The following is a 27,845-nucleotide window of genomic DNA, read 5'->3' on the forward strand; positions in this document are numbered from 1 at the left end:
TCAGCCCTAGGAAGCAAGCAATGCCAAACTACTTCTGAAAACTTGTCAAGAAAATTGTATGGACTTGTCCAAGCAGTCACCAGGAGTCAAAAATTAACTTGAAGATACAAATTATTTCTTTGTTTACAAAATTCCTACATAATGTGAGACCTTATGGTTGCTGTTGCACTCTAAGGAGCAGTTAGGTTTGTGTTGCTGAACCTTCCTTCATGATGCACAACATCACTGCCTGAGTGACTGGTTTCCATTGATGGGTTGGTGTGGTAATCCTGAGGCTGACAGACCTTGGGGATGCTGAACTTCCCCTTCTTTAGCTGCCTTTAAGTGAGACTTGAAAAGACTTATTTATACACCTTGGGCCAAGATGGTGTTTGGGCCCTAATAGATTGGGTGTTGTATGGGAAAGAAGAAGGGTTGTTTTTGTTTTTTGGTGGGGTATTTTTAGTTTTTTTGTTCTCTGGGCAACTTTGATCCCATGATGATTCTCCTTTTCTAATTTGGAAACTGCTCAGAGTCATTCTGGAGTTGTGCGACCTTAGAAACATACATACATACATACATACTGTGGGAAGTCACACACACCCAGAGAAGGAAAAGGCAGAATATTATATTTCCTCAAAGGATCTTTAATAGCCCCAAGTCTCCCTCCCCCAAGCAGAAACCAGCATATATGATAATCCTTTCAGAAAGACTGGCACCAGAAAGCTTAGAGCTGATAGGATTAGAAAGACAAAGATCCCTAGAACTAACAACCCCTCACCCCAAAAAAACCCCAACACAGGACATACCCATCAGCCACAGCCACAGAGAAGCAGGATATGACCTTTAGGACATAACAGGATTAACCCACCACCATCAGAATACCAGAAAGGCACACTGAACCTCAGGTCAAAGTTCATGCCATAGGAACAACTCCAAACACAAAAGCCCAAGAAGGTATAAAAATCCACTACTCCCTGCTCTATGTGGTCAGCTTTCCCAGAGCCCTCTGTCTGGCTCTGCTCCTCAATAAACTACAGCCTTCTTTCTAAAGCAGTCTCCATTTTGTTTATTCCCAGCTTGGACTGGACCCTGATGAAGATTTTTCTTTCAACAATTCATACATACATACACTGTGGTGGGATTCAGCTGGTTTGCACCACTTCAGCAGAACCGGTAACTATTTTTTTGTTGCAACTCCAGTACTGGGGATGGGGCGGAAAATCAGAAGAATTAATTTTAAATGCTATTTGAAAACTTTGAATAGTCTGGGGAATTAAAGTCTTCAACTTGCAACTCCAAAGGCTACAATACAGTCATGGCATCTTCCAGGGGAATTATTTAAATCAGGAAAAAACTGATTAGCATGAATCTACCTATTTGTGCTATCATTTTTTTTCATAGCAACCCTTAATAATGAGTGGTGAAAATGGCAGAACAGGTTATTGGCAGTTCCCTCCCTTCAGTCCAGGACATAGCATATAAGCGATGCTTGAGCAGGGTCCACAGGATTGTCTGGGATGCTACACATCCTCTTCACGACCTGTTTTTCTTGTTACCTTCCGGGAGGAGGCTTCGTGGTATCCAAATCAGAACATCCATATTCAGTCACAGTTTTGTTCCATAGAGTATTAACCTTGTGAATTCTCCTTTCCTCTTTCCACTATGTATTCAAGATGGACAGTGATTAATATTTATATGTATTTATATATAAGGGTAAGGGACGCGGTGGCTCAGTGGGTTAGGACGCTGAACTTGTCGATCGGAAGGTCGGCAGTTTGGCGGGTCGAATCCCGAGTGCCACGTAGCAGAGTGAGCGCCTGTTACTCGTCCCAGCTTCTGCCAACCTAGCAGTTCGAAAGCACGTAAAAATACAAGTAGAAAAATAGGGACCACTACGGTGGGAAGGTAACAGCGTTCCGTGCGCCTTTGGCGTCTAGTCATGCCGGCCACATGACCACGGAGACGTCCTTGGACAAGCGCTGGCTCTTTGGCTTTGAAACGGAGATGAGCACCGGCCCCTAGAGTCGGAAACGACTAGCACGCATGTGCGGGGGAACCTTTACCTTTATATATAAGGGTGTAGGTATATACATATGTATGTATATAGCATGTTTATATGTGTGCTATGTATGTGTGCACTTCTGAGAGCAGGCTACAGAATTTCATTTTTAATGTGTGCCAGTGTGCCCACAGTAAAAAATGACAATAAAGTGTATCTTATCTCTTCTCTTCTCTTCTCTTCTCTTCTCTTCTCTTCTCTTCTCTTCTCTTCTATTCTCTTCTCTTCTCTTCTCTTCTCTTCTCATCTTACCTTTAATGCTGCCTCCCTGCTACCTGCTCTCTACCACATCCCATCTTCCCAGGGCTTTTTTCACTGCTGCTGCTGATTTTATTGCTATTTGGGGTGGAGACTTCAAGAATTTTCAATGACATGGATGTCTTATGCATCTTCAAGTCTTATGACACCACCAAACCAAGAAGGTCTACATTTTTAGTTGTATGCACTTTGGTTCGGGGAACTACTGATGACTTAAGTGTGGCCCCCAAGTCATGCTGTTTGTGTCTCTGCCATAGGGACAAAGGACTTTAGTAGAACAAATAAGATTAGGATGGGTGTCAGAATGGATGAATAAATTAATTTTATTTTATTATTTTATTTTTATCCTGTACTAACCTTGGAAGGATTCCCAAAGAAAAGGGATTTGTTTTGCCCACAGTTTCCTGACTGCTGGATGGATGTTGGTATGAAGGATGTGCAAAAGTTGAAGGGCCCAACCTCCTCTTTGATTAGGATTTGAGGCCAAGACCTATTGGTAGGAAATGGAACAAAGAGTCAAGTTATCTTTAAATATGAAATATAAACATATGAGTTATGAAGACTGAAATCTTAAATCGGGGCTGGGACTAAGGATCTATTAAGGGTAAGTAGAGATTCGTGCATAATCTCCAAATATCTGAATATTTTCCATGATAGTAGAGCTTTATACAAGAACTTGGTGGTGATATAAGTATTACAGGTAGCAGAATTAAGTATTGGGAAATCAGCTGTCAGATCTGAATCTCCTGTCCCCAACAGAAGTCAATAGGTCTGCAGCAAACCATAATGTCCCTAAAATGATGACATACAGTGATGATATCAACATACCAAGGTCTTAAATGCTTTCTTGTGTCTGATCCAATCCAATCAGAATAGAGCTGGAAGAGACCTCGGAGGTCCTCTAGTCCAACCACCCGCTCCAGCAGGAGACCCTATACCAGACATGTCAAACACAAGGCCCGGGGGCCAGATCCGGCCCGTAAAGTGGTTTCATGTGGCCCACGAAGCCATCCTGGAAACAGTGAGGGAATGGCCCCCACAGCCTTGGCCCTGGCCCAGAGACCCTCCTTCCGCCAGAGACCCTCAGATCTGTCCCACTGCTGCCCAGGCCCCCATAGGCACCCTTGATGCGAACGATGTAGAGCTGGCCATGCCCACCCAGTAGGCCATACGCACTCTAGCCATGCCCACCCAGTAGGCCACACCCACCCTGGCCATACCTACCCGGACCCTTGAGGGCAACCGCAATGCTGATGTGGCCCTCAATGAAATTGAGTTTGACACCCCTGCCCTACACAATTTGAGAATGTTTGATAATATAATCTGAAAACAATAAAGATATCACTTTAGAACATAGTTTTGGCAACTTTAAGATGGGTGGATCTCAACTGCCAGAATTTTGCAACAAGCATGCTGGGGAATTCTGGAAGTTGAAGTTCACACATCTTAAAACTGAAAAATATAAAAACACTACCCTAGAAAATTGTCTTTCTGAATTATTTGATTGGGAGAGGGCAGGACTTCCCAGAATATGACAGATGTAAAAGTAAATTTAAAAAATCATTTTTCAATTATCTCCACACTATTGATTTATTTTAGTGGTTATAGAGTCGTCTAGCCTTTATTGTGTCAAAATAATATTAATCAAGATAAGGTCTGTATCACTTCAAAATCCAACTACTTTTTCACCCTCATCGCGTACGCAGATAATCGCCCGGCTGCCTTGTTCAGAGTGGCTCGCTCCCTACTGAACCAAGAGGTGAGGGAGGAACCCTTGCAGGGTCGAGCCGAGGAATTCGGTCAATATCTGTTGGATAAAATCGCTCGGATTCGAACCGGCCTGGACTCCAACTGGGCAGAGTTGGAAGAACAGGACATGGACAGTCTTGTCGACGTCATCTGGGAGGAATTTGATCCTGTGACTCCTAAGGAAGTGGACAGGATTATGAGGAGGTTGAGCTCCTCCACATGCTTACTGGACCTGTGCCCTTCCTGGCTGGCTTATGCGGCTCGAGAGGGGACACGAGGCTGGTTTCTGGCGGTCATCTCTGCTTCTCTGAGTGAGGGTCACTTCCCCACCGCCTTGAAGGAGGCGGTGGTGAGACCTCTCCTCAAGAAGCCCACCTTGGACCCATCCTCATTGAATAACTTTCGTCCAGTCTCCAATCTTCGCTTCCTTGCGAAGGTTGTTGAGAGCGTGGTGGCGCATCAACTTCCTCAGGTCCTGGATGAAGCGGTTTATCTACACCCGTGCCAATCGGGCTTCAGGCCGGGCTACAGCACGGAGACGGCATTGGTCGCTCTGATGAATGATCTCTGGAGAGCCCGGGACAGGAGCCATTCCTCTGTCCTAGTCTTATTAGACCTTTCGGCGGCTTTCGATACCATCGACCATGGTATCTTGCTGCGGCGCCTCAGGGGACTGGGAGTGGGAGGCACGGTTCTGCGTTGGTTCTCCTTTCTCCAGGGTCGCTCGCAGTCGGTGCTGGCAGGGGGACATAGGTCGACCCCGAGGCCTCTCGTTTGCGGAGTCCCTCAGGGGTCGGTCCTCTAGCCTCTCCTGTTCAACCTCTACATGAAACTGCTGCGTGAGATCATTCATAGCTTTGGAGTAGGGTACCATCAGTACGCTGATGACACCCAGCTTTTCATCTCAACTCCAAACAGCATCAGTGATGCCCTCGACGTGATGTCCCGCTGCCTGAAAGCGGTCCGGGAATGGATGGGGAGGAACAGGCTTCAACTCAACCCAGACAAGACTGAATGGCTGTACGTACCGGCAAACCAGGATACTCAGATCAGTCCACCCCTTAACATCGGGGATGAGTTACTACCCCCTGTTGATAGGGCCCGCAATCTGGGTGTCCTCCTAGACTCGCAGCTATCCCTGGAAGATCACATAGGAGCTGTGACCAAGGGGGCCTTCTCCCGGGTTCGACTGGTGCGCCAACTACGACCTTATCTGGACCTGGATGCCTTACGTACAGTCACCCATGCCCTTGTGACCTCTCGCCTAGACTACTGTAACGCTCTCTACATGGGGCTGTCCTTGAGATCCACTCGGAAGCTTCAACTGGTGCAAAGTGCAGCAGCACGGACACTTTTGGGGGCCTCCCGATACTCCCATATCACACCTCTCCTCCGTGAGCTGCACTGGCTTCCGGTTGCCTTCCGAGTGAAATTCAAGGTGCTAACAATGACATACAAAGCCCTACATGGCATGGGTCCGGACTACCTACGGGAGCACCTTCTGCCAATGTCAACACCCCACCGTCCTGTGCGCTCCCACAGGGAGGGCCTCCTCAGGGTGCCACCGCTCAAGGAATGTCGGCTGGTGGCCCCCAGGGGGAGGGCATTCTCAGTGGGTGCGCCAGCCCTCTGGAACTGCTTGCCAACCGAAATCCGGATGGCCCCCGACCTACGCACCTTCCGGCGCGACTTAAAAACTTACCTGTTCCAGCAGTCCGGCCTGGCCTGATAGCTCTAATTGGGCTCCCAGTTTGTTTTTACTATTGTTTTTCACTATTGTTCAATCTGTATACCTACCTTACTCTGTACACCGCCCCGAATCCCTCGGGAGAAGGGCGGTTTATAAAAACAAATAAATAAATAAATAAAAATAAATAAATAAAATGACTGGGTGGTTCATTGAAAGCAGAAGTCAACAGTCTTTGTAAATGGAAACAGTTTGAATTCAGTTTGCTATAGATCCCTTTACTTTTGAAATGAATATCCAGTTTCCAAAAATTCGTGGCTGGTCTGGCACAAGAAATAATATACAGTAACGAACTTCTTTTGAAGTTACTATATCGAGCAGTACATTGTTTATCTAATCTAATATGTTGAGCATATTACAAACATTTAATCTTAACTTTGAAAAGGAAAATATATTATTTTAAGCATTGCTCACCAGAAGCCTTGCTACTAATTCTTGGGCACTTGGAAGATTTACTACAAAGAGAACAGCAATAAATATATGTTATAGTAGATTTGAAAAAAAAATGCAGTAATATTTTGCTATTCATTTCATATAATTCCCAAATTTGCTCTACAGGATAACTTTCAAGAAGATGAATTTCCTTCTAATTGCTTCAAAATCTGAAGTGATAGACAAACTTGAACTTATATATGGTTAAATGTAGGAAGTGATCACTATACAGAGACTTTGATTGTAGATCAATTTCTCAGACTGGACAATTTTAAACTGGGTGGACATCAATTTCCAGAATTCTGAGAGCTGAAACCCACAAATCTTAAAGTTGTCAATTTCAAAAAACAAACAAACAACCAAACCTGGTCAAAATGGTTTTCTTATCAAACCACTAATTGATGCTCCCAAGAAAGATCATTCTTCACGAGCCACTAGATTCACTGGCGTGCTTTGTATCTGATCCTTCCTGTAAGGAACTGCAAAGACTGGATCCCCCTTCCCCCCAAACGGTACTTATGACCAAGTTCTGAAGTTCTGATGCCTGGTCTATCACCCATGGTCATGTGGCTGCGTTTCAGGCACTCGGCAACCAGCCTGAAATTACAGCCATTTGCACTGTCCCACACTCATGTGACTGTGATTTACAATGTTCTGCCCAAAACTGGCATTTACTTCTGTTTTTGGCAAAAATGCCCCATAGCAAACAATGGGTTTGCTTAATGATCACAGCATTGCTGCAGTACCTCCATCATTCTGAACAATAATTTTTATTCCTCCGTTATGAGTCTAGATCAGGGTTTTGCAAGCAAGACTTGCTGTTCCAATCCTCCCACTTTTTGGTTAGACATGCAATGAGCTGCACTTGATGTGTATCCAAATCTTATACACCAGTGTTTTTCAACCTTGGCAACTTTACAACGTGCAGACTTCAACTCCCAGAATTCCCCAGCCAGAAATGCTGGTATATACTGTCTAAATTGAGAGGGACATGGTGGCTCAGTGGGTTAGGACGCTGAGCTGGTCTACCAGAAGGTCGGCAGTTTGGCGGGTCGAATCCTGAGTGCCACGTAACAGAGTGAGCGCCTGTTACTTGTCCCAGCTTCTGCCAACCTAGCAGTTCGAAAGCACGTAAAAATGCAAGTAGAAAAATCGGGACCACTCCGGTGGGAAGGTAACAGCGTTCCGTTCTAGTCATGCCAGCCACATGACCATGGAGATGTCCTCGGACAAGCGCTGGCTCTTCAGCTTTGAAACGGAGATGAGCACCGGCCCCTAGAGTTGGAAACAACTAGCACACATGTGCGGGGGAACCTTTACTCTCTAAATTGCCTGAGTCAATCTCTGTTTTCTCAGTAGGAACCAATCATTCAATCATACACAGTGAGCAACTAAGCAGCTCTCAAGACACTTCAATTGTGGTCAAGTCCCATTTTCAACACATAAAGCTCAGCACACAGCTGGTCTGGTCATTCTTTCCCACTTAGAACTTTGCTGCCAAACATTATTACTCTCTCTAGTCATATAGTCCTGATTTTTAAAATGGCAGTTTTCCCCATCACAAGCCTTTCTAAGACTATTTCCTTTTTTTGGATATAATATTTTAGTATATAGAATTCTGATCTGAGAAGATAAATGTCAACAGACTCCATTTGATTTAGACCGTGACTAAGTTATGGTAGATTTTACATGTTTACTAACATTAAAATTCAAGGTAGTGGTCATATGTTCTCCAAAAGCCCAATTCTTACTGTGAAGGCAAGCCAAGCTTTACCGATATATCTCCTGATTTATATGAAGGAGGTTTCCTTCAACAGGTTTCCCCAAATGAAATGCTTATCTGTGGGGGTAAAAAACCTTGCACCTATAAACATCATTCTGATAGGGCCAGATATTTAAAGTTGTAAGAATAGGAAGAAATAAAGCTCCTTCTCCATTATTTCTAAATCGACACATTGCATACAGGGAAGCATGATGTAATAAATGAATATGCATGTCAGGATGCAGAAGTGTCCAGTTAGCATTTTAAAATACAGTACACTGAAGCAAATCCCTCTCTACATGCAAATAAACAAGTTTGAACTTTTTAAGTTATAACTTTTAAGTTGTAAACATGCATAGCACAATGTATCCATGTCTCACTAGTTTATTGTATGCTTTTTTGTCTTACTTGGTTACAATGAAGGCAAAAGCATATAACAAATCAATGAGAAATAGCTATATTGTGGTATCCATGCTTATAACTAATGTAAATATCCCCATGATAGTCTTTGCTCCTATAGGCAGATCCAATTATACTTACTGAATAATTTTTCCTCTTTACCTGGTGGCTTCTTCTACACTTTGAGTGTCATATCCTTATGCCATCACACGAGACACTGCATTCGCCATTGTCTGAGCAGGTTTTCCCACCCTAACATCTACTGATGCAGCCTTCTAATGGGGAAGGTGCAGATTTCACATTGCTCTGCACAGAAGCACCAATTTAGTTTAAGCCTAGAGCCATCCACCAACCTCCTTTACATGAGCCCAGGAAAAGAGTCGATTCATCTGGCCGAAGGATGGCCAGCTCTTTTAAACATCTGCAGAGCGGGATCAGAGTGCGAGTATAAGGAGCTGGCACCAAAAAGACTAAGAGTTTGGGCCACAGAGCCTGCAGAAAAAGGGAGACAGGAATCAATATTTATTCTGTTCATATTCAATCAATCAATCAATCAATCAGGATAGAGCTGGAAGGGACCTTGGAGGTCTTCTAGTCCAGCCCCCTGCTCAAGCAGGAGACCCTATACCATTTCAGATAAATGACTGTCCAGTCTCTTCTTAAAAACTTCCAGTGATGAAGACCCACAACTTCTGACAGCAAGTCGTCAGATTAATTGTCCTCATAGTTAGAAAGTTTCTCTTTAATTTCAGGTTGCTTCTTTCCTTGATTAGTTTCCATCCATTGTTTCTTTTTTTTTTATTGAAAAGTTTTAAAATACAGTTTTCCTTTAAAAAAAACCCCTTCCCCCTCCCTCCTCCCCTCCCTCCCTCCCCCCTATCTCCCCCCCTCCCCCTCTCCCTCCTCCCTCCCCTGCCTCCCCCCCTACTTCCCCTCCTCCCCCCCTCCCCCCCCCCGACTTCCCAGAGCAAAATACAAGGTATATATCTAAAAAGCAATCATAAACAATCATATACTAACAATTATAAACTCTAAAATCCATCACTCTCTAGCTTATATAGAGTAAACCAATCCTTAATAATACTAAATATGTATAAAGAACTAAAATAAAAGAAAATTAGCGTCATTCCCATCTATGTTCTTCCACAATTCACTATTTCCTAAACAAATTCTCATTTACACATCACAAGCACCTATCCCTATTAACCTCTCTAGCCAAAATAGGCCATAATAGATAGTTCTTACACAAATTAACCCGCATTAACACACAAAACTTTCTTCCTCTTCCTCTGTAGTAAATTGTCCATTAATTCCAAATTGAAGATTTTGTTAATACATATCATCCCAAAACTCTTAAAAACACAACTACCACTTGACTGTAAGTATGTTGTGGAAGTTCCATAGATTTCTACTGGTCTTATTTTTTTATCTTTTTTGAGCGTTTTAAGGCAGCACGCGTCACCCTCTGTTCTCTAGGATCATCCAAAAGAGTTGCAGCTTGATCTCCTCCTGTACCATTCTCGTCTATCTGTCCATCTTCATCCTCTTGATGTTCTCCTTCTCCAGATCCCTCTGCAGCTTCCAAAAGTGTTGATGGGGTTGCTTTTAAGACATTGTTGTAAAAATCATGCGCTTGCTTCACAGTACCCAAACAGTACCTTTTGCCTTCATACATGAAGCTCAACCCAGCTGGGATCTCCCATCTGAACCTTATATCTCTTTGCTTGAGCTCTTGCACAAGAAATATAAAGTCCTTCCTTCTCTTTAAAATCTTTGGAGGAATTTCTTTTAGAACCAAAACTTCTTGACCAGCAATCACAACTTTAGTATCATAGGCAGCTTGTATAACTTCATCTCTAATTTCCCTTTTTACAAAATAAACCACCACATCTCTAGGCAACTTTCTCTGTTTAGCAATCCACGAGTTCACACGAAACACTTTGTCCATGCCTTGTTTTATTTCAGATGCTGGATGGTTCAATACCACCTCAAAAGCCTCAGAAATTAGCTGCTTTAAATCTTCCTTAATATTCTCTTTTAGGCCTCTAATTCTAACAGCAAACTGCATCTGGTAAAATTGAGCCAGACTCAGTTCGCTGTCCATTTTGTCTTTTAAATCTTCAATTTCCAATACTTTTGCTTCTAATATAGCATTCTTTTGAGTCAGATCTTCCACTTTGTCATCCAGCACCTCCACACATTTAGCTACTTTATGCACTGAGGACAAAATGTCTGCCTTCATCTCTCTGAATTTCTGTTCCATCCTTTTTTCCATTCTCTGCTCCAATTTCTCCAATTTCTCCTCCATCTGTACAAATTTAACACCCATTGACTCCAAAATTAACTGGGTATGTTTTTCAAGATCCTTCAATGTCAATACATCGGGAGAATGCAACGCCTGCAGTAATGATTGTTGTTGCACCTGAGAATTTCCAGCACTCCGAAAAGTTCTAGGGGGAGGTTTAGCCGCCATCTTTTACTTACAATTGTGACGCACTTTCACTTTAAGTTTTAAGCAAAGTCCATCAAGCTAGAGAGTAAAATAAAATAATCCTCTTCATCTCTTCATCTTTCCCTCTTGTACTGCTCTGCCTGCTCTTTTCCTTTCATAGTCTCTCCTTCAAGCAGGGATGGTCGCAGACGCCTGGCTCTGCTCCATGAAGTCCGGAGCAGAGACGCTAGCCAGCTGGGAGCAGCCCAGGCTACGGGGGAGTTCAATCCTTCAGCCGCCCAAGCTCCAAGCTCAGGCGGCCCCGGAGAACTCGACCCCTACCTGGGGGCTCACCCCCTCCTCTTCTCCCGAGGAGGGGGCTTCAAATTCGCCCAAACAGCTGATCGGCGCTGTTTCGGGCGAAAAATCACACAGCTGAGCCGCGGGCAGCCCGGGGAGGCTGTCTCCGGCGCTGCGGAGCCACCGGAAGTCTCCATCCATTGTTTCTTGTTTTGCCTTTAGGTACTTTGGAGAACAGGTTGACTCCCTCTTCTTTGTGGTAGCCCCTGAGATATTGGAATACTGCTATCATGTCACCCCTAGTCCTTCTTTTCTCTAATTGAGCCAAACGCAAATCCTGCAACAGTTCTTCATATGTTATAGTCTCCAGGCCTTTAACCATTCAATTTTCTTCTACCAGACTTCTAGGATTAAAATGCAGGACTAAACTGAATTCCGGTAATCCTTAACTTACGTGCAAGTGGGACTGTGAGCGCCTGCAAGCTCACATGGCCCGGTTGCAAATGGGACGTTCTCATGTACCAATCCATCTTTATTCTTTGTTCCTCTAATCCTCAGAGAGAGGATCTGATTTTCTTAATGTGATGACCAGACCAGACAGCAAAAACTAACCTGACTTTCAAATAATTCTGACTTCATTCTGCTGTTATGCATGTTTAATATTAACAGATATTAATCATGAAGTTGGACTGATCAACATCTGGCACAATTATTTATTTATCATGCAACAATAGTAAGAGCTATACTTAACAGTGAAACCTCACAAAATTTAAGGCAGCTATTCAAGAGAAATCGAAAGCTATTGTTACTACTGTGTAAAAACAAAATCCCTTTTAGAGACTCAGCATTTATCTCCTAAATATATCATACAAGAAGAAAAGCCTTCCCATAAAATCTTACTTATGAGCAATGATTCATAGGGAAGCAAATAAATCCGTCAGGCCTATAACTGAATAGGTAACTGCAAGCATCTTTTACCGCTGCCAGAATAAGTGTATAGAATGTTTTTTATTCTATTGAATTCATTTATACTATAATTTTTGTTACTAATTTAGTAACATCTCATGTGGTATTTTTCTTTTGTTAACATAATATTTTAATTGTGCAGTGCTTTGACTGGAAAGCAAAAGTATGAGAAAGATGCAGACACATCCCAAATAGAACAGAGGGAATTGTTGCTTTTTCTACATTTTTCAGGAAAAAAATTTTTTAATCCCATTTATATCCCGCCCTTCTCCGAAGACTCAGGGCGGCTTACAATCTAAGAAGCACAAATCAATGTGCTTAGCAATAGCCTTCATTCTATGTATATGCCTGCTTATTAGGGCTTTCAGCCCCCCCTCCCAAGTGGCATTATTACAAAGTCAGCTTATTGCCCCCAACAATCTGGGTCCTCATTTTACCTACCTCGGAAGGATGGAAGGCTGAGTCAACCTTGATCCCTTGATTTGATTAAGGGAGCGTGACGCATGAACTAAATGGAACATTTGTTCTTTTAAAAAGTCTACATAAAAGGTACTTACTTTACTCATGCCTTCTGCAGAAGCATTCACGTGTTCCAAGACATCAATGCACATATCTTGAATATGCTCCTCCTTCAACTTTTCCTTTTGAATAGCAACAGGATCTTTCCCCTGTGATAGCAACATGCATGAGAGAATAATTTGACATCATAAGGTAATATTCAAGTCAGAAAGACAACCTGAATATTCATTTCAATTGCTTTAAAGAAATATGCAAATAGATCTGACCTAGGATAGATTACATTGGAGGGACTGGTTTATTGTAATGGTGTGTGGGAATGATCTGGGAAGACAAGAGGAAGAGTCCAGACAGCAGTTTAATAAATGTAATTTGAGTGAAGGAGGAAGGGTAGGGAACGTCTCACAGAAGGGACCCTCTCTAGTTTTCAGGCGAGTAGAAGTGAGGGACGGTAGGGGTTCTTTCAGACTTGCAAGTAACCTTACAGTAAAGATAGAGCTAGTACTCCTGTTTGGGCTTCTGGTTTGGACTACCTGGCAAGGCTAGCAATTTTAGATTTTAGACCCTTCCATTAGGCAGAATGGCCAACTCGCTTTTGTGTAGTGAGTCCTTGTAGGCATTGACCAGACCGAACTGATGCAACATGATTTATTGCAAGAATAACAGAACTGAACTGAACCGACAGACTGACAGATATTTATACATGCCGCCACTAGGTGGCCACCAATCAGATTCAAAGTTGGTTTTCCCGCTCAAATATGAGCTTCAATTTCCTTCCAAAACAGTTGGAGATATATTTAAACAAAAACACACAACGGTCAATATCAATACATAACACTCGCCACGGCCAACTCGCTGCAGGATAACTCACTACAACTATCTTGTCACAGGCCAACTCACTGCGGTACAAGGGTTACACTAATATCAAAGAATGGCAGAATAGAATCATTTTAAAAAGGATGCAAAGGGGGGGGGCGGAAAGAAATGTGAATAACAAATTTTAAAATAATCTTTATTTATTTTAAATAATTAAATAGAATTATTAAATTGTCCCTCAGCGAGTATTCCATAACAACTTGACTGTGGCGAGTTGTCCCGCTGCGAGTAGACCATGGTGTTGGCTACAGCGAGTTGGTTGTGGCAAGTCATTCCATTCCTGAATGAGATGGTGGATTCCAAGGACAGCAGAAATGATTCCCATTGTTACTAGGAAGGCCCTCTGAGTGAGCAGGCAGCCAAGGAATCAGCCAACTCTGACCATAACCTCCAGCATGTACTATACATATCACTATGTTCCTTGCTTCAATGGTGCACGTTGGCACCATTGTACTGCGATGGTTCTTTATGTGGGCAAAGAAACAATGACAGGATTGTAGTTGGTAAGAGTGCAGGTATTACATTCAGATACAGTCACCAGGCAAGTCAGCATTTACACTTGGAATTGAGAACGTGGGAGATGCCACCTTGTGCTTCTCTTGAGGAAGCAAATGTTGTGGGTCACCTTGGCTTCAATGCTGCATTCAGCTCACAAAAATTGGAATGGTTGATTTTCTACAATGAGCAGTAAAGGCATCCCAAGGAAAAAGCCAAAAGTCCATCTTCCTCCAAGGATTTCAAATTATGTGTTGGAGTACAGGTAACCCTCGACTTATAACCACAATTGAGCCCAAAACCTCTGTTGTAAGTGAGACATTTGTTAAGTGAGTTTTCCTCCATTTTACAACTTTTCTTGCCACAAATATTAAGTGAATCACTGCAGTTGGTAAATTAGTAAAATGGTTAAGTGAATCTGGCTTGCCCATTGACTTTGTTCATCAGAAGGTCGCAAAAGGGGATCACATGACCCCTCCCCCCAGACACTGCAACCATCATAAATATGAGCCAGTTACCAGGTATCTGAATTTTGATCATGTGCCCGTGTGGATGTTGCAATAGTCATAAGTGTGAAAAATGGTCATAAGTTACTTTTTTCAGTGACTTTGCAACTTTGAACAGTCACTAAATGTGCTGTTGTAAGTTGAGGGCTATCTGTAAAAGAAGCTGATACTTACACATAACCCAAAGGGCTCAAAGTGGAATACTGTGATAGACGTGTTTGATTTACTACTACTTAAAAGTAGTAAACAAAATTTGTGAAAATGGATAAACCTGAAATGCTTGAAATAGATGAGCCAATATCCCAGAAATAGACTGCTGTGCATGTTATGAAAATTTTTTAGGTACCTTAAGAATTTTTCAGCTGGAAATCTATTTATCCTTTGCTTTTACTGTCATGTGTGGGCTGATGGTTGTTCTAGCTGGGCTGGGCCATTCCTGTCAACCAAGGAGGATTCAGGTCTATATTTGCAGCTCCCTAAATAGTCCCATAGATGGTTTAGCATAGACCTGAAGAAAGTCAACAGCTTCCACCCTCATATTTTGTAGTTGCCAGATTAAAAATATTTTAGTTATCTAGTGCTCAACTCACTGACAGGCTGACTGACATGGTAAACTGCTTGAAGATATAGTCAACCATATCCCACACAGCACAGCCCTCAACACTTTGAGAGCGAAGAAGTTCTTTAATAAAGCACAGAGTAGCTTTCCTCACCTGTCAAAGAATGACAGAAGAAGATGATGTAGATGAGGATAATAATAATAATAATAATAATAATAATAATAATAATAATAATAATAATAATAATAATAATAAATAATAATAATAATAAATAATAATAATAATAATAATAATAATAATAATAATAATAATAATAATAATAATAATAATAATAATAATTTTATTTATATACCGCCCTTCTCCCGAAGGACTCAGGGCGGTGAACAGGGCAGATATATAAAAAATACAAAAATACAAAAGTTAAAAGAAAATTAAACATATGCCCAGCTAAAAACAATAAATACAGATATTAAAAATGACATAAAAACCCAACCCATCCCCCTTCAGGCCAGGCCGGCTTGTTCAAATAAGAATGTCTTCAGATCGCAACGGAAGGAGCGAAGGTCGGGCGCCATCCGGAGCTCAACCGGCAACCGATTCCATTCCGACATTCTCTGATTGGTGGCACCCTGAGGAGGCCCTCTCTGTGGGAGCGCACAGGGCGGAGGGAAGTTGATGCCGGCAGCAGGTGCTCCCTAAGGTACTCTGGACCCATGCCATGTAGGGCCTTAAACACCATTACCAGTACCTTGAATCTCACCCAGAAGACAACTGGTAACCAATGCAGCTCACGGAGCAGAGGTGTAACATGGGAGTATCGGGAGACTCCCAACACAACTCTCGCGGCTGCATTCTGTACCAGTTGGAGCCTCCGAGTGGTCCTCAAGGGCAGCCCCATGTAGAGAGCGTTGCAGTAGGATGGTAATTATTACCTTTGAATGCTGCAGAATCTTTATAAGACCCCATAAATAGTTTTCATAAACTTTTGCCAAATGATGAGTCTATAGCCATGCTAGTGAGGACAATGCAAATCAGGAGAGTTAGGGCTGAATACTTCTGCAAAGCAGTTCCCTCCTCTAGAGAAATAATAGGACACCAGCTGAGAGGACTGCAAGAACAACCCTTTGGGAGCAAGGGGACATACCGGTACTTTTTTTTCATGTTCCACTCTTAGAAAAGGAGGCAGAACTTGGACAAAAGAAATGGATAAGACCTGAACATTTTAACTTAATTTTAAATTTCACTTAATTAGAATTAAATACAATTAATTTGATCAGCCAGTCACATATTTAATCATTTGTTCTTCTATCAGATTAGTTGCTCTGTGAGTGGGGTTGGCAGTCTTCAAATTTGATATAGAAATAAATAAACAAACTCTAATTTGGCAACAAAAATTAGAATTACAGCCAAGAGCTTGAAGGATTCAAGAAATTCTGAGGCCATAGTGGGTGCTTGGATATAACCTTAAAACAAAATTACAAAATACAAAATTAAACAATGACAAAAATCTAAATGCATTTTAAAAAATCCCATGCACAATTAATCAAGACTATGTGTAAACTTAGTGAAGTATTCCTAATGAATCCATTCATCCCCAGTTTTTATCAATACAGGCAGTGTGTTGTGATTCAGGGCCAGCCTGTGGGTCCGGCAGCCGGCTCGGATGTCTCGGATGACTCAGATGAGGGGGAGGAGGTGGGTGTTGAAGACGAACTTGCTGATGATGGCTTGGAGGCTTCGCAGAGCCCCCAGCCAGGGCCCTCTTCTCAGCTGCGCGAGCCCGAGAGTGCGGATGATGATGACCCACAGCTGGCCCTGTTCAAGGACGCCCGACGCAGGAGGCAGTCAAGCAGGAACAAGCAGAGAAAGGCTGTGGGACTCCTCGGAAGGAGGCACAGGGAGGCCACGCCCTGAACTCTAAATAAAAGGAGTGTTTGGGGAAGGGCTGGTTGCTGAAAGCAACCGTTCCGTTTGAGGATTCAAGTTCCAGTGTTTTGTTTCTTGTTCTGTTGTTTGTGTAATAAATCTTGGCAGACGCTTTCCAGCCTCAGACGCTCTCCAGTCTCTACTGTTTATACAGGGGTTTGCCTTTCTGCAAGGCCGGTAGCAGGCTGGTTCAGAACAGTTTGCTTTCAGCCTCCCACCCCTTACTACTAAGATGGAGCAGCTACGTGCCGAGAATGCTCAGCTCACTCAGCAACTCACTTTGCTGGCAGCTCAGGTGGCTCAACTGCAAGCTCAGGTACATGCTGCACCCCCACCCAGGAGGGAATGTCAGATAGCAATGCCGGATAAATTTGCTGGCGATCCAGAACTGTTTCCTGCCTTCCTGGGACAATGCCAGCTTTTTATCAGCATGAGAGCAGCTGATTTCCCCACTGACCGGGATAAGGTGGCATTCGTGTTAAGCCTTCTTTCGGGCGATGCAGCTCGTTGGGGCATGCCTCTGCTGGCACAACCTAGCCCTTTGTTGGATAACTTTGGGGGGTTTTGTGACCATATGCGCCTAATATATGAGGACCCAATTAAGACGCAGACTGCCACCCGACGCCTGAAAGCTCTGAGGCAGGGTCAACGCCCCCTACAGGCCTATATCAGCGATTTCCGGCTGCTTAGCCAGGATTCCGCCTGGAATGAGGCTGCGCTCGTGGATGCCTTCCAGGATGGATTGTCGGAGGAGATGTTGGATGAGCTGGCCCGCGTGGACATTCCCTCAGACCTGAATGGGCTGATCCATCTTTGCCTGCGGATCGATGCCCGGCTGCAGCAGCGAAAGAGTCGCCGTGCCACCCCACAGACCCCTGCCGCCCCTGTTGTGCGTGAGCCCCCAGTCCAAAGGGAGGAGCCAATGGAGCTGGGTGCCGCCAGGTCTCGTCTATCGGTGACGGAAATGGACAGACGACGATCGGGGGGGTTGTGTTTTTACTGTGGGGACCCTGGACATTTGGCTGCTTCTTGCCCAAAGAAGCGTCAGCGGGCATCAGTGACCAAGCCTGCCCCGAGAAAGTCCCCTACTTTGCTGTCGGGAAACGCCCTGAGCCCGATCTAGACGGTGTGATAGATCGGGCGACCCCCAACAACCACACCGAGCGACGCCGTTCCGATGGTGCCTGTGAACCTCCACGGCATTTGATTTTGGAGGCATGTCTGATCCTTCCTGGCAAGCCAGAGGGGATTCCAGTCCATGCCTTAATTGACTCTGGGGCTACCACAAACTTTATGGACTCAGCCTTTGTGGCCAAATGGGCTGTTCCCCAGTGTCCGGTGGATCCGCCCATGTTAGTGGAGACTATCGATGGTCGAGTGCTCCTGTCCGGGCCTATTACGGCCGCCACGCAACCAGTGTGTATGGCCATCAGTTCCCATGTGGAGGCCATCCAGTTCTACATCACTTCGGATCTGCACTTCCCCGTGGTCTTGGGACTGGCGTGGCTCCGGGCGCATGATCCACAGATCTATTGGTCTCAGAACATGGTCACCTTTCCAAGCTTGCAGTGCGTGGACCACTCCCGCCATATCTGTGCCGGCCAGGTGGAGGGTTCCCCAGGGGTTTCCTTGCCTCCCAAACTGTCCGACTTTGCTGATGTGTTCAGCGAGTCAGAGGCGGATCAATTACCCCCGCACAGGCCCTATGACTGCTCCATTGATTTAGTCCCTGATGCACCTCTCCCAGTGGGGCGTTTGTACTCCATGTCAGAGCCCGAGTTGGCTGCATTGCGGGACTTCCTGGAAAAGAATTTGGCTCGCGGTTTTATCCGGCCCTCGTCCTCGCCAGTGTCTGCGCCCGTGCTCTTCGTCAAAAAGAAGTCGGGCGAGTTACGGCTTTGCTGTGACTACCGGAAACTCAACGCCATCACGGTGCGCAACCGTTACCCGCTGCCCTTCATCCCCGAGCTCTTGGACCGACTCCGGGAGGCTAAGATCTTCACGAAACTGGACCTGCGTGGAGCTTACAACCTCGTCAGAGTTCGGCCGGGTGATGAGTGGAAGACGGCGTTTGGTACTCGCTATGGACATTTTGAGTACACGGTGATGCCGTTTGGCCTGACCAACGCCCCCGCTGTGTTTCAGCATTTTATGAACGACATCTTTCGGGATCTGTTGGACCAGTTTGTCGTGATCTACCTGGACGACATCCTGATTTACTCCCCGTCGCGTGAAGTGCATCATCAGCATCTCCGTCAGGTCCTGCAGCGCCTCCGAGAACATCGGCTGTTTGCCAAGTTGGAGAAGTGCCAGTTCTACCAGGTGACCATCGATTTCCTGGGTCACCGCATTTCTCCTGAGGGCATCGCCATGGAGCCGAGTAAAGTTGAGTCGTTGCAGAGTTGGCAACCCCCGCGTCGCGTGAAGGATGTTCAGCGACTTCTTGGATTTGCCAACTACTATCGAACATTCATCCCTGGCTTTGCCGCCTTGACAGCCCCCCTCACCCGGCTCCTGCAGAAGAAGACTCGGTTCCAGTGGAACGCACCAGAACAACAGGCGTTCCAGGCTTTGAAGGACGCCTTCATGAAGGAGCCCATCTTGAAGCATCCTGACCCGCAATGGCCGTTTGTCGTGGAGGCGGATGCCTCCGACATTGCCATTGGGGCCGTGTTACTCCAGGCAACAACGCCCAGCGGTACCCTTTTCCCTTGCGCGTATCACTCTCGGAAATTGAACCCCTCGGAGCGCAACTATACCATCTGGGAGAAGGAGCTGCTGGCCATCAAGGCGGCGTTCGAGGCTTGGAGACATCATCTGGAGGGGGCGCGGCATCAAATCGAGGTCCGGACGGACCACAAGAATCTGGAAAGCCTGCAGACCGCTCGGAATTTGAACCAACGCCAGATCCGGTGGTCCCTTTTCTTTGCGAGGTTTGACTTCCGGGTTCGGTACATACCAAGCGGGCACAATCAGAGAGCGGATGCTCTGTCCAGGAAGCCCGAATATACCCAAGTGGAAGACAAGCTTCTGCCCAGGACAGTGATCCCCGTCGAGTCTTTTGCTGCGGTGCGGGAGCCGGTTGATATACGGGCTCGGATCCGGGAGGCACAGCAGCAGGAGGCGTGGGTGGCTCAGCGGAAGGAGGAGGTGGGGCCAGACTCGCCTTAGACGGTCACGGATGGACTCTTGTATTATCGTGACCGGCTCTATGTTCCGGGAGGGCCACTCAGGGGACTCGTCCTCAGCCAGTGTCATGATAACCCGGCAGCGGGGCATTTTGGCCTGTTTAAGACTCTGAACCTGGTCTCCCGTACCTTCTGGTGGCCCCGAGTCCGACACGACGTCCAGTCTTATGTCACCTCCTGCATCCCATGCAGGCAGGCCAAGTCAGCGACAGGGGCCCCGCCTGGTTTACTGCAGCCTTTGCCAACACCCAAGAGACCCTGGGGGGCTGTGTCCATGGACTTTCTGACGGATTTACCCCCATCCTCCGGCTTCACGACAGTGTTTGTGGTGGTGGACATGCTGACCAAGATGGCGCACTTCATCCCCTGTCGCGGCTTACCGTCAGCTCGCGCCACTAGTCGCATGTTCATCCAACAGGTGTTTCGGCTGCACGGCCTCCCCGATAGAGTCGTCTCCGATAGGGGGGCCCAGTTTACAGCCCGCTTCTGGCAGGAGTTGATGCGTGCGTTGGACATTAAGGTTTGCCTCTCGTCCGCGCATCATCCTCAAACTGACGGGGGTACCGAGATGGTCATCGGTATCCTGGAGCAGTATCTGCGCTGCTACGTCAACCTGCAGCAGGACAATTGGGTGGACTATCTGGCCATAGCCGAGTTTGCCTTTAACAACTCGCAGCACACCTCCACGCAGATGACACCGTTCTTGGCCAATGTGGGTTATCACCCCCCGGTTTTTCCCCCTTTCTCCCATGGACTCACCGGAGCTGGCAGCGAACGACTTCATGGCGGAGTTACAGGCGATCCATCGGTTGGTGCGACGGCAGCTGGAGAAAGCCAAGGCCGACTACAAGAGGTTTGCCGATCGGTCGAGACGGGCTACGCCTCCACTATCGGTGGGGGATCGGGTCTGGCTGTCCACCAGGAACCTACCATCCACACGGCCGGCGAGGAAGCTGGACCACCGTTACCTTGGACCGTTCCCAGTCGAGGCTGTCATCAATCCGGTCGCCTATCGTTTAACTCTGCCACGTTCCCTGCGCATGCACCCAGTCTTCCATCGGTCCCTGTTGGTCCCCGAACAACCGGCTTGTCCACTCCACCAAGCGGAACCTCCCCCATCAGGACCTCGTGATGGAGGCAGCACCCCCGAGTACGAGGTCACCAGCATCAGGGATTCCCGTTGGTTGAAAGGTCGTTTCCAGTACCTGATCGAGTGGAAAGGGTACGGGCCGGAGGACTTCACATGGGAAGACGCGACCGCCGTTCATGCCCCTGCGTTGGTGACTGCTTTTCACGTACAATTACCATCCTGACCGCATCCAGATCGGCAGCCCCGGGGGAAGGGCCCTGCGGTGCGGGATAGTGTTGTGATTCAGGGCCAGCCTGTGGGTCTGGCAGCCGGCTCGGATGTCTCGGATGACTCAGATGAGGGGGAGGAGGTGGGTGTTGAAGACGAACTTGCTGATGATGGCTTGGAGGCTTCCCAGAGCCCCCAGCCAGGGCCCTCTTCTCAGCTGCGCGAGCCCGAGAGTGCGGATGATGATGACCCACAGCTGGCCCTGTTCAAGGATGCCCGACGCAGGAGGCAGTCAAGCAGGAACAAGCAGAGAAAGGCTGTGGGACTCCTCGGAAGGAGGCACAGGGAGGCCACTCCCTGAACTCTAAATAAAAGGAGTGTTTGGGGAAGGGCTGGTTGCTGAAAGCAACCGTTCCGTTTGAGGATTCAAGTTCCAGTGTTTTGTTTCTTGTTCTGTTGTTTGTGTAATAAATCTTGGCAGACGCTTTCCAGCCTCAGACGTTCTCCAGTCTCTACTGTTTATACAGGGGTTTGCCTTTCTGCAAGGCCGGTAGCAGGCTGGTTCAGAACACAGTGCTTCTTTAACAATCACAGTTGGGACTGGTAACTCAGCCGTTAAGTAAAGCATTGAGCAAGTAGAATATCATGAATTTATAATCTTACTGTGGCTTTCTTTGTTTTACAGACCTGCAAAAGTCATAAAATGAGAGGACTGTCTATGGAGAGTCTCAGTCATCCAGGTCATGGCTGTCCCAAAGGTGCTTTTTCAGGAGGCAACGGGACATTTTTTTTTCTTTGAAGACATTTTGCTTCTCACCCAAGAAGCTTCTTCAGCTCTGACTGGATGGTGGGGAATGGAAGGATTTATATTCCTTGCAGACAGTTGGTCATTTGCATTCTTTTAGAGAGTTGTTGAGGCTATTTGGGGGTTTACCTGTGTCCTCAGGGTTGCCTGAGTAGTGCAAATGGGTGTGAAGCCTTCTTGGCTGATGGATATTGCCTCCTGAAAAGGCGCCTTTAAGACAACCATGACCTGCTTGACTGAGAATCTCCACAGACATTTAGCTATGCACTTTGGAATGAACAACCTTCGAATGGTGCGGGAGTATGAATGGATTTCCAGAAAATATTGCAGACCACACAAACCATTCGTGCTTCAGTTTGAGATGCAGACATCACAGACTCATCCCCAACAGTCTGCGCCTATCTTCAACGGTGAAGGGAGACAGGGCAGAAAACATCCTGCAGCCAAGAAGGCTCCACACACATTTGCACCACTCAGGTGACCCTGAGGACACAGCTAAACCTCCAAATGGCCTCAACAACTCTCTAAAAGAATGCAAATGTTTGCAAGGAATATAAATCTTTCCAGTTCCCCATCATCCAGTCAGAGCTGAAGCAGTTTCTTGGATGAGAAGCAAAACGTCTTCAAAGAAAAACCAGAAAGCCTCCTGAAAAAGCACTTTTGGGACAATGAGAGGACTGGTTGCAAAATTACTTTCTCACCACTCTCTAAAATGCATATGGTTGTTAAATGAGGCAATTGCTAAACAAGGACTATCTGTAAAGTTAAATGGCACGAAATTTAAGATATTACCAAGGTGGTGCTACTTCACATAGTACATAGTAAATTCTGGAATTTTCTTCCAGAAAGAATACCATCTTAAGAAAGTTTTCTGAATTACCCAGCCCTGAACTTGTGCAATTTTCTACAGGCTTTTGGTCTGAACTTGTATGGTTTTTTCATAGGTTTCTACTATTTTACCATTTCACTATGGTCATCCAGAAGGCATTTCACGGCTTCTACAACTGGACGTTTTCTGTTTCTTGCTTCATATACTGAAAATAACCAAAGATTCACCATGAATCGAAGTCGGATTTTACTAGGAACAATTTGAGTCCCATTAGTGTAAATCACAGTGACAACAAAAGGCTCTAAACACACAACAGAAAAACATATAATTGTTTGGAAACAAAGGAAGTTTGAAGGATAATCATGAATTAATGTGTGTAAGTTTAGTTTGGTTACTTCCTGCTTAAAATTTAATGCGCAGAGACATTTTATTCCATAATGTCTGAATTATTGATTACATTCCTTGGTGGATCTTGGTATGGTGAAGGTTTAATAACAAAATAACTAAATCCTCACATTAACCATCCTTTTTCTAAAGCAGAACTGGGGATCTGGCCTTTAAGATGTAACTGAACTACAGCTCACATCATTCCTCCTTATTGTTCACATTGGCAGGAGCTCCTGGGAACAATATAATAATAACTGCAGGGCTAGGGATTGTTTGTGCATAAAGTAAAGAGTGTTGCATAAATGTGATGCATTCTCTTTTTGATATTATTTGGAGAATAGTACTACTTACTCTCATCATGGCTCACAATCATTTTTAAATTGTTTAGGAATCCAACACGAATATCTTCTGCAGCATCTTTCATCTGAATCTGCAAGAAGTCTTGTGCATCAACAGGACAGCAAGAAACTGAAAAATGAGAGATAGAGATAAAGATGAGAAGGAGAAAGAGAAAATTTTGCTTTTCTTGAATTCATAGATGATAGATAGATAGATAGATAGATAGATAGATAGATAGATAGATAAAAGATAGATAGATAGATAGATAGATAGATAGATAGATAGATAGATAGATAGATAGATAGATAGATAAAAGAACTTCAAGGCAAGATTTTCTTCCTTTAAGAACATTTTATTCAGGAAACAAAGTATCAGCAGTTACATAGTTGAACCCAAGACTAAGATTCCCTCCCACCAGATACAAAGTAACAAGTTTATTTTATTTGTTTATTTTATTAAATTTATATACCACACTAGTTGCATTAGTTGCATTTCCTACCACACTAAAGCTGTCAGAAATCACATTCTCCAATTAGTGCAAAATGTGGGCTTTTGTCTCCAGCTCCTCAGCCCACCAAAACCTTATCAGACCATGTCCTTGAGTTCCCACACTTCTGCATCGTTGTGGCTAGCTAAACCCTCAAGCATTTACCCCATCCCCCCTTCTACATCTGAACTTTAGAAGAACAGAAAAGCCACGTTAAAAGCAAAGGTAAAATGGCTGCTGATTCTCAGAGCGATGACATCCATTGTCACAGCATTGACACATATACATACACAGTTCTTCAGATCAGTCTTTTGAACATTTTGTAGTCAAAATTGCATTATCCATGCATCAGGGGAACAAAAAAAAGTCTCTAAATTATTGGTGGTCGAGGGGAGAAGGGAGGGGAGGGGAAAAATGTTTAAAGTAGCACAATGAAGACAGAACATGCTCTATACCCATGGAACCACTGTGGCTTTTGGAGAAAACTAACTGTCAGACCTTCAGTGCATTTAATCCACTTTATTTCATTTCATTCATTTCACTTGCTTGTGTATTCCATTTTCAGTACTGCCATTCTGTGGGGAGGGGGGAGTTTCTGTGGGCTCAGAGATGTATTTCCTTTGCTTTGCTCTATCTTCTTTGAAGTGACCCTCTCTGGGTGTAAAAGGTGGGAGGAATGTGCCTGTGGCCATCTGCCTTATCTCTGTTTGGATGAGACGGGACCGCAGAGGAACTGAAACCTTGAGAAATGCATTTTAGCTCTCCAGTTCAGATTTCACACCTATGGATTGGCTAAAATCAAAATGGACAACTGGACACTGGGGAGGGGTTTGAAAGGGCAGTTTTAATGTGACATTTTGCGGGAGAGGAATTTAGATCTTGCCTTGCTCTACTGCTATCACTAATTCTCAATAAAAGTTCCCATTGAAACAATGCCAGTTTCAAGAGTTCTGCTTTCTTGAGAGCGCTAGTTGAGGCAGGTCCTTACACTAACAGATAATTGAATAGGAGAATAGGAGAAATGGAGTGGAATATCCTGATAGAAACATTGAACAAGAGCATTCTATGCCACAACATACACTAAATAACTTGATGGGTATATCCTGCGCATGAAATCTCTTTTGCTACTTTCTGTACATCTAAGTGAAGTGTGGCACTTTGATGAAAACCAAGAAAAAAATAATATTTGTAGAAACCATTTCCATGATTTTGATCCTTACCAAGGTGACCAAAAGCATCCATAAGTATAGAGCGATGATCTTTGCAGATCTCCTGATGTTCATAATAGGACTGTAAGAAAAAGTAAAAGAGAAGCCTTTATTTATTTAATTTGGTTCCCAAATACTGTTCTAGCTTGGGAAATGTTCAGAATTCAATTTATAGTCTGATTTATTGGGGTCCTGTAGATTTATGTAACTTTGGTAGAGCTTGAGATCCATCCCTCAGTTTCCCCACTCCTTTTTTTTTTAGTAAAGTTGAGAGAAGACTTCACCCACTTGGGAAGAAGTTGTGTTAAATGAAATTCTGATACTGATTTTAGGATAATCAACAGTTGGTAGATGCCTTTTTCCTCAGCAAGTTCCAGAGTGATGGGAAAAAATATTTATTTATTTAAATTAAATTTATTTTTATTTTTAATTTAAAACATTTGTATAGCCACTCGTCTTATACCAAACTCTGGGCATCAAGAATTGAAGCAACACAAAAACCACATTACTTAGAATTATTTCTATCCTGGAATGTGATTTAGAATTCTCTATTATGGTCTGAACTGAACTCTGAGGTGGTGGCAGAAAGAAAAAAGAAAAGAAATATTGCAAAACTGGTATTCTCTGTGAAACATTTTTTCCATACAGCATATTATTGTCTTTTCCATTGGAAATGGCTACATAGGTAAAATGTTCTAATCAGGCTACATGTCTGGATTCAACAGAGCACAAAGCAATGTACTACCCACCAGATCACACATAGCTGATTCCCCTTCAGAGTCCTGCCTTTCCATAGTGGTCATTTGGATATTGGGTTTCCAGTCCTGTTGTGAAAACATCTGGGGTTTCTTTTGTAGTGGAGTATCGAGTGGCAGAACCTAGAACAAAGCAAGACAGATCAATGGGGAAAACATTATTTTTGTATTTATTTTTGTTGGGGACCCTATATTCACTTCAGGGTCTTAGAATTTTCATCTAGCTTCAATATTAAAATTGAAAGAAGAGGGCTTGGAGGTATCCAGTTGATGAAAAACTAGCTTGTCATTCAGAGGGCCAAGCTGAATGTTTCTGAAAGGCTCATGGAAAATTAATTCAAATCATACAGAAACCACTTTGCATGGAATACCAGCTATTTGGTTTGGCTTTTTTGATGGTGACATCATAACTTGCTGCATGAAAGGTTAACCACATGGCTTGAATCTGTTGACAGGGCATTACAACCAGTATCCCCTTATTCCCAAAACAATGTTCGTGTCACAGGACATTTTCTTACCTGCTTGAATACAAAGTCACAAAGGGCCTGGAATATCTTCTTTGGAATGGGGGGTTTACACTCTTCACAGACATCCAAAAAAAGGTTAAGCTTCTAAAAACAGGAAACCGTATCTGTTAGGCAATGTACATTGGAGCAATCATGCATAGCTTCACCATTAAAGTAAAATTAATTGCATCATCTGGTGCACCAGCTGTGTTTGTTCCTAGATCGGGGGGGGGGCTTCAGAGAGTCACTCATGCCCTGGTCACCTCACAGCTGGAAGTGCTTACTTTGGCTATGTAGAATGAGTCAAGAACTCTGCTGTCCATAAGGACTTTGGGAATGTTCTGTATAATTTCATCTTGCTGCTCTGTACGACGAACCAGAACCCCTAGCATTGGCCATTGGGCTTTCACCGATGCCTCCTTCACCTACAGAAAAGCAAACATCTTGGATCTTAAGAACGTCACTGCAAGAGCTGTTGCATAGAGATCTGGGAAAGCACAGTCAGGCTGCCACTTGATACACACTTCAAATTATACCAAAATATTTGTGAGGCTCTCTGTTATGATTTTTACAGTGTACACACACTTTGGGGAGGGTCTGCAAAAAAGGGACAGAAATGTTCCCAGTCCATCCTCTTCCTGGCATCTGTTCAGAACAACAGCAACACTATCTCCCTTTATTTTTAATTTGTGATTGTGATATTGCCATGCACCCATTTGTGATTGACTATCCGATAGTCTTGATAGTCACAACCTGCTCTCTGATTGGTGAGGGACAGAGATTCAGACCCAAGGAAAAACAAGAGGGAAAATCAGCTGATGACTGGAGTTGCGAATGCTGATAATAAACAGGCATTAAAAAAACAATAAAGTATATTGGAGTGGAGAAAAAAAATTCCACTTCCTTTTTGATGGCTCTAAATTCATGGTTCTTTTGTGTAGCCATGAGTCCCTTTGGCTATAACCCAGTAAATTGACAATTTAAGGATGTGTTTAAAAGTTACGCTAAATGATTGCCTATGTAAAAATGTCTTTTTCTGCTTCTCTTTTTCCCTCTGCTTGCTTTTGTGGTTTTTGCTTT

General features: G+C 44.4%; 1 protein-coding gene across 1 annotated transcript in view; it reads right to left on the reverse strand.

Annotated features, from left to right (window-relative positions):
• Nucleotides 1-27,845, reverse strand: part of LOC310632391 (maestro heat-like repeat-containing protein family member 2B) — a gene marked incomplete at both ends in the record, with an annotated part of 117,473 nt that overhangs the window by 82,900 nt on the left and 6,728 nt on the right. Inside the window, 11 exons of the mRNA XM_083349593.1 lie at nt 2,657-2,789; nt 6,210-6,250; nt 8,742-8,880; nt 12,643-12,753; nt 15,069-15,191; nt 23,215-23,288; nt 23,822-23,938; nt 25,517-25,586; nt 26,254-26,382; nt 26,778-26,870; nt 27,050-27,190. Coding sequence (XP_083205719.1) covers nt 2,657-2,789; nt 6,210-6,250; nt 8,742-8,880; nt 12,643-12,753; nt 15,069-15,191; nt 23,215-23,288; nt 23,822-23,938; nt 25,517-25,586; nt 26,254-26,382; nt 26,778-26,870; nt 27,050-27,190 — 1,171 coding nt within the window. The remainder of the gene's footprint in view (nt 1-2,656; nt 2,790-6,209; nt 6,251-8,741; nt 8,881-12,642; nt 12,754-15,068; nt 15,192-23,214; nt 23,289-23,821; nt 23,939-25,516; nt 25,587-26,253; nt 26,383-26,777; nt 26,871-27,049; nt 27,191-27,845) is intronic.

Source organism: Vipera ursinii (genome assembly GCF_947247035.1).
Source record: "Vipera ursinii genome assembly, chromosome: 1".
Lineage (NCBI taxonomy): Eukaryota > Metazoa > Chordata > Lepidosauria > Squamata > Viperidae > Vipera > Vipera ursinii.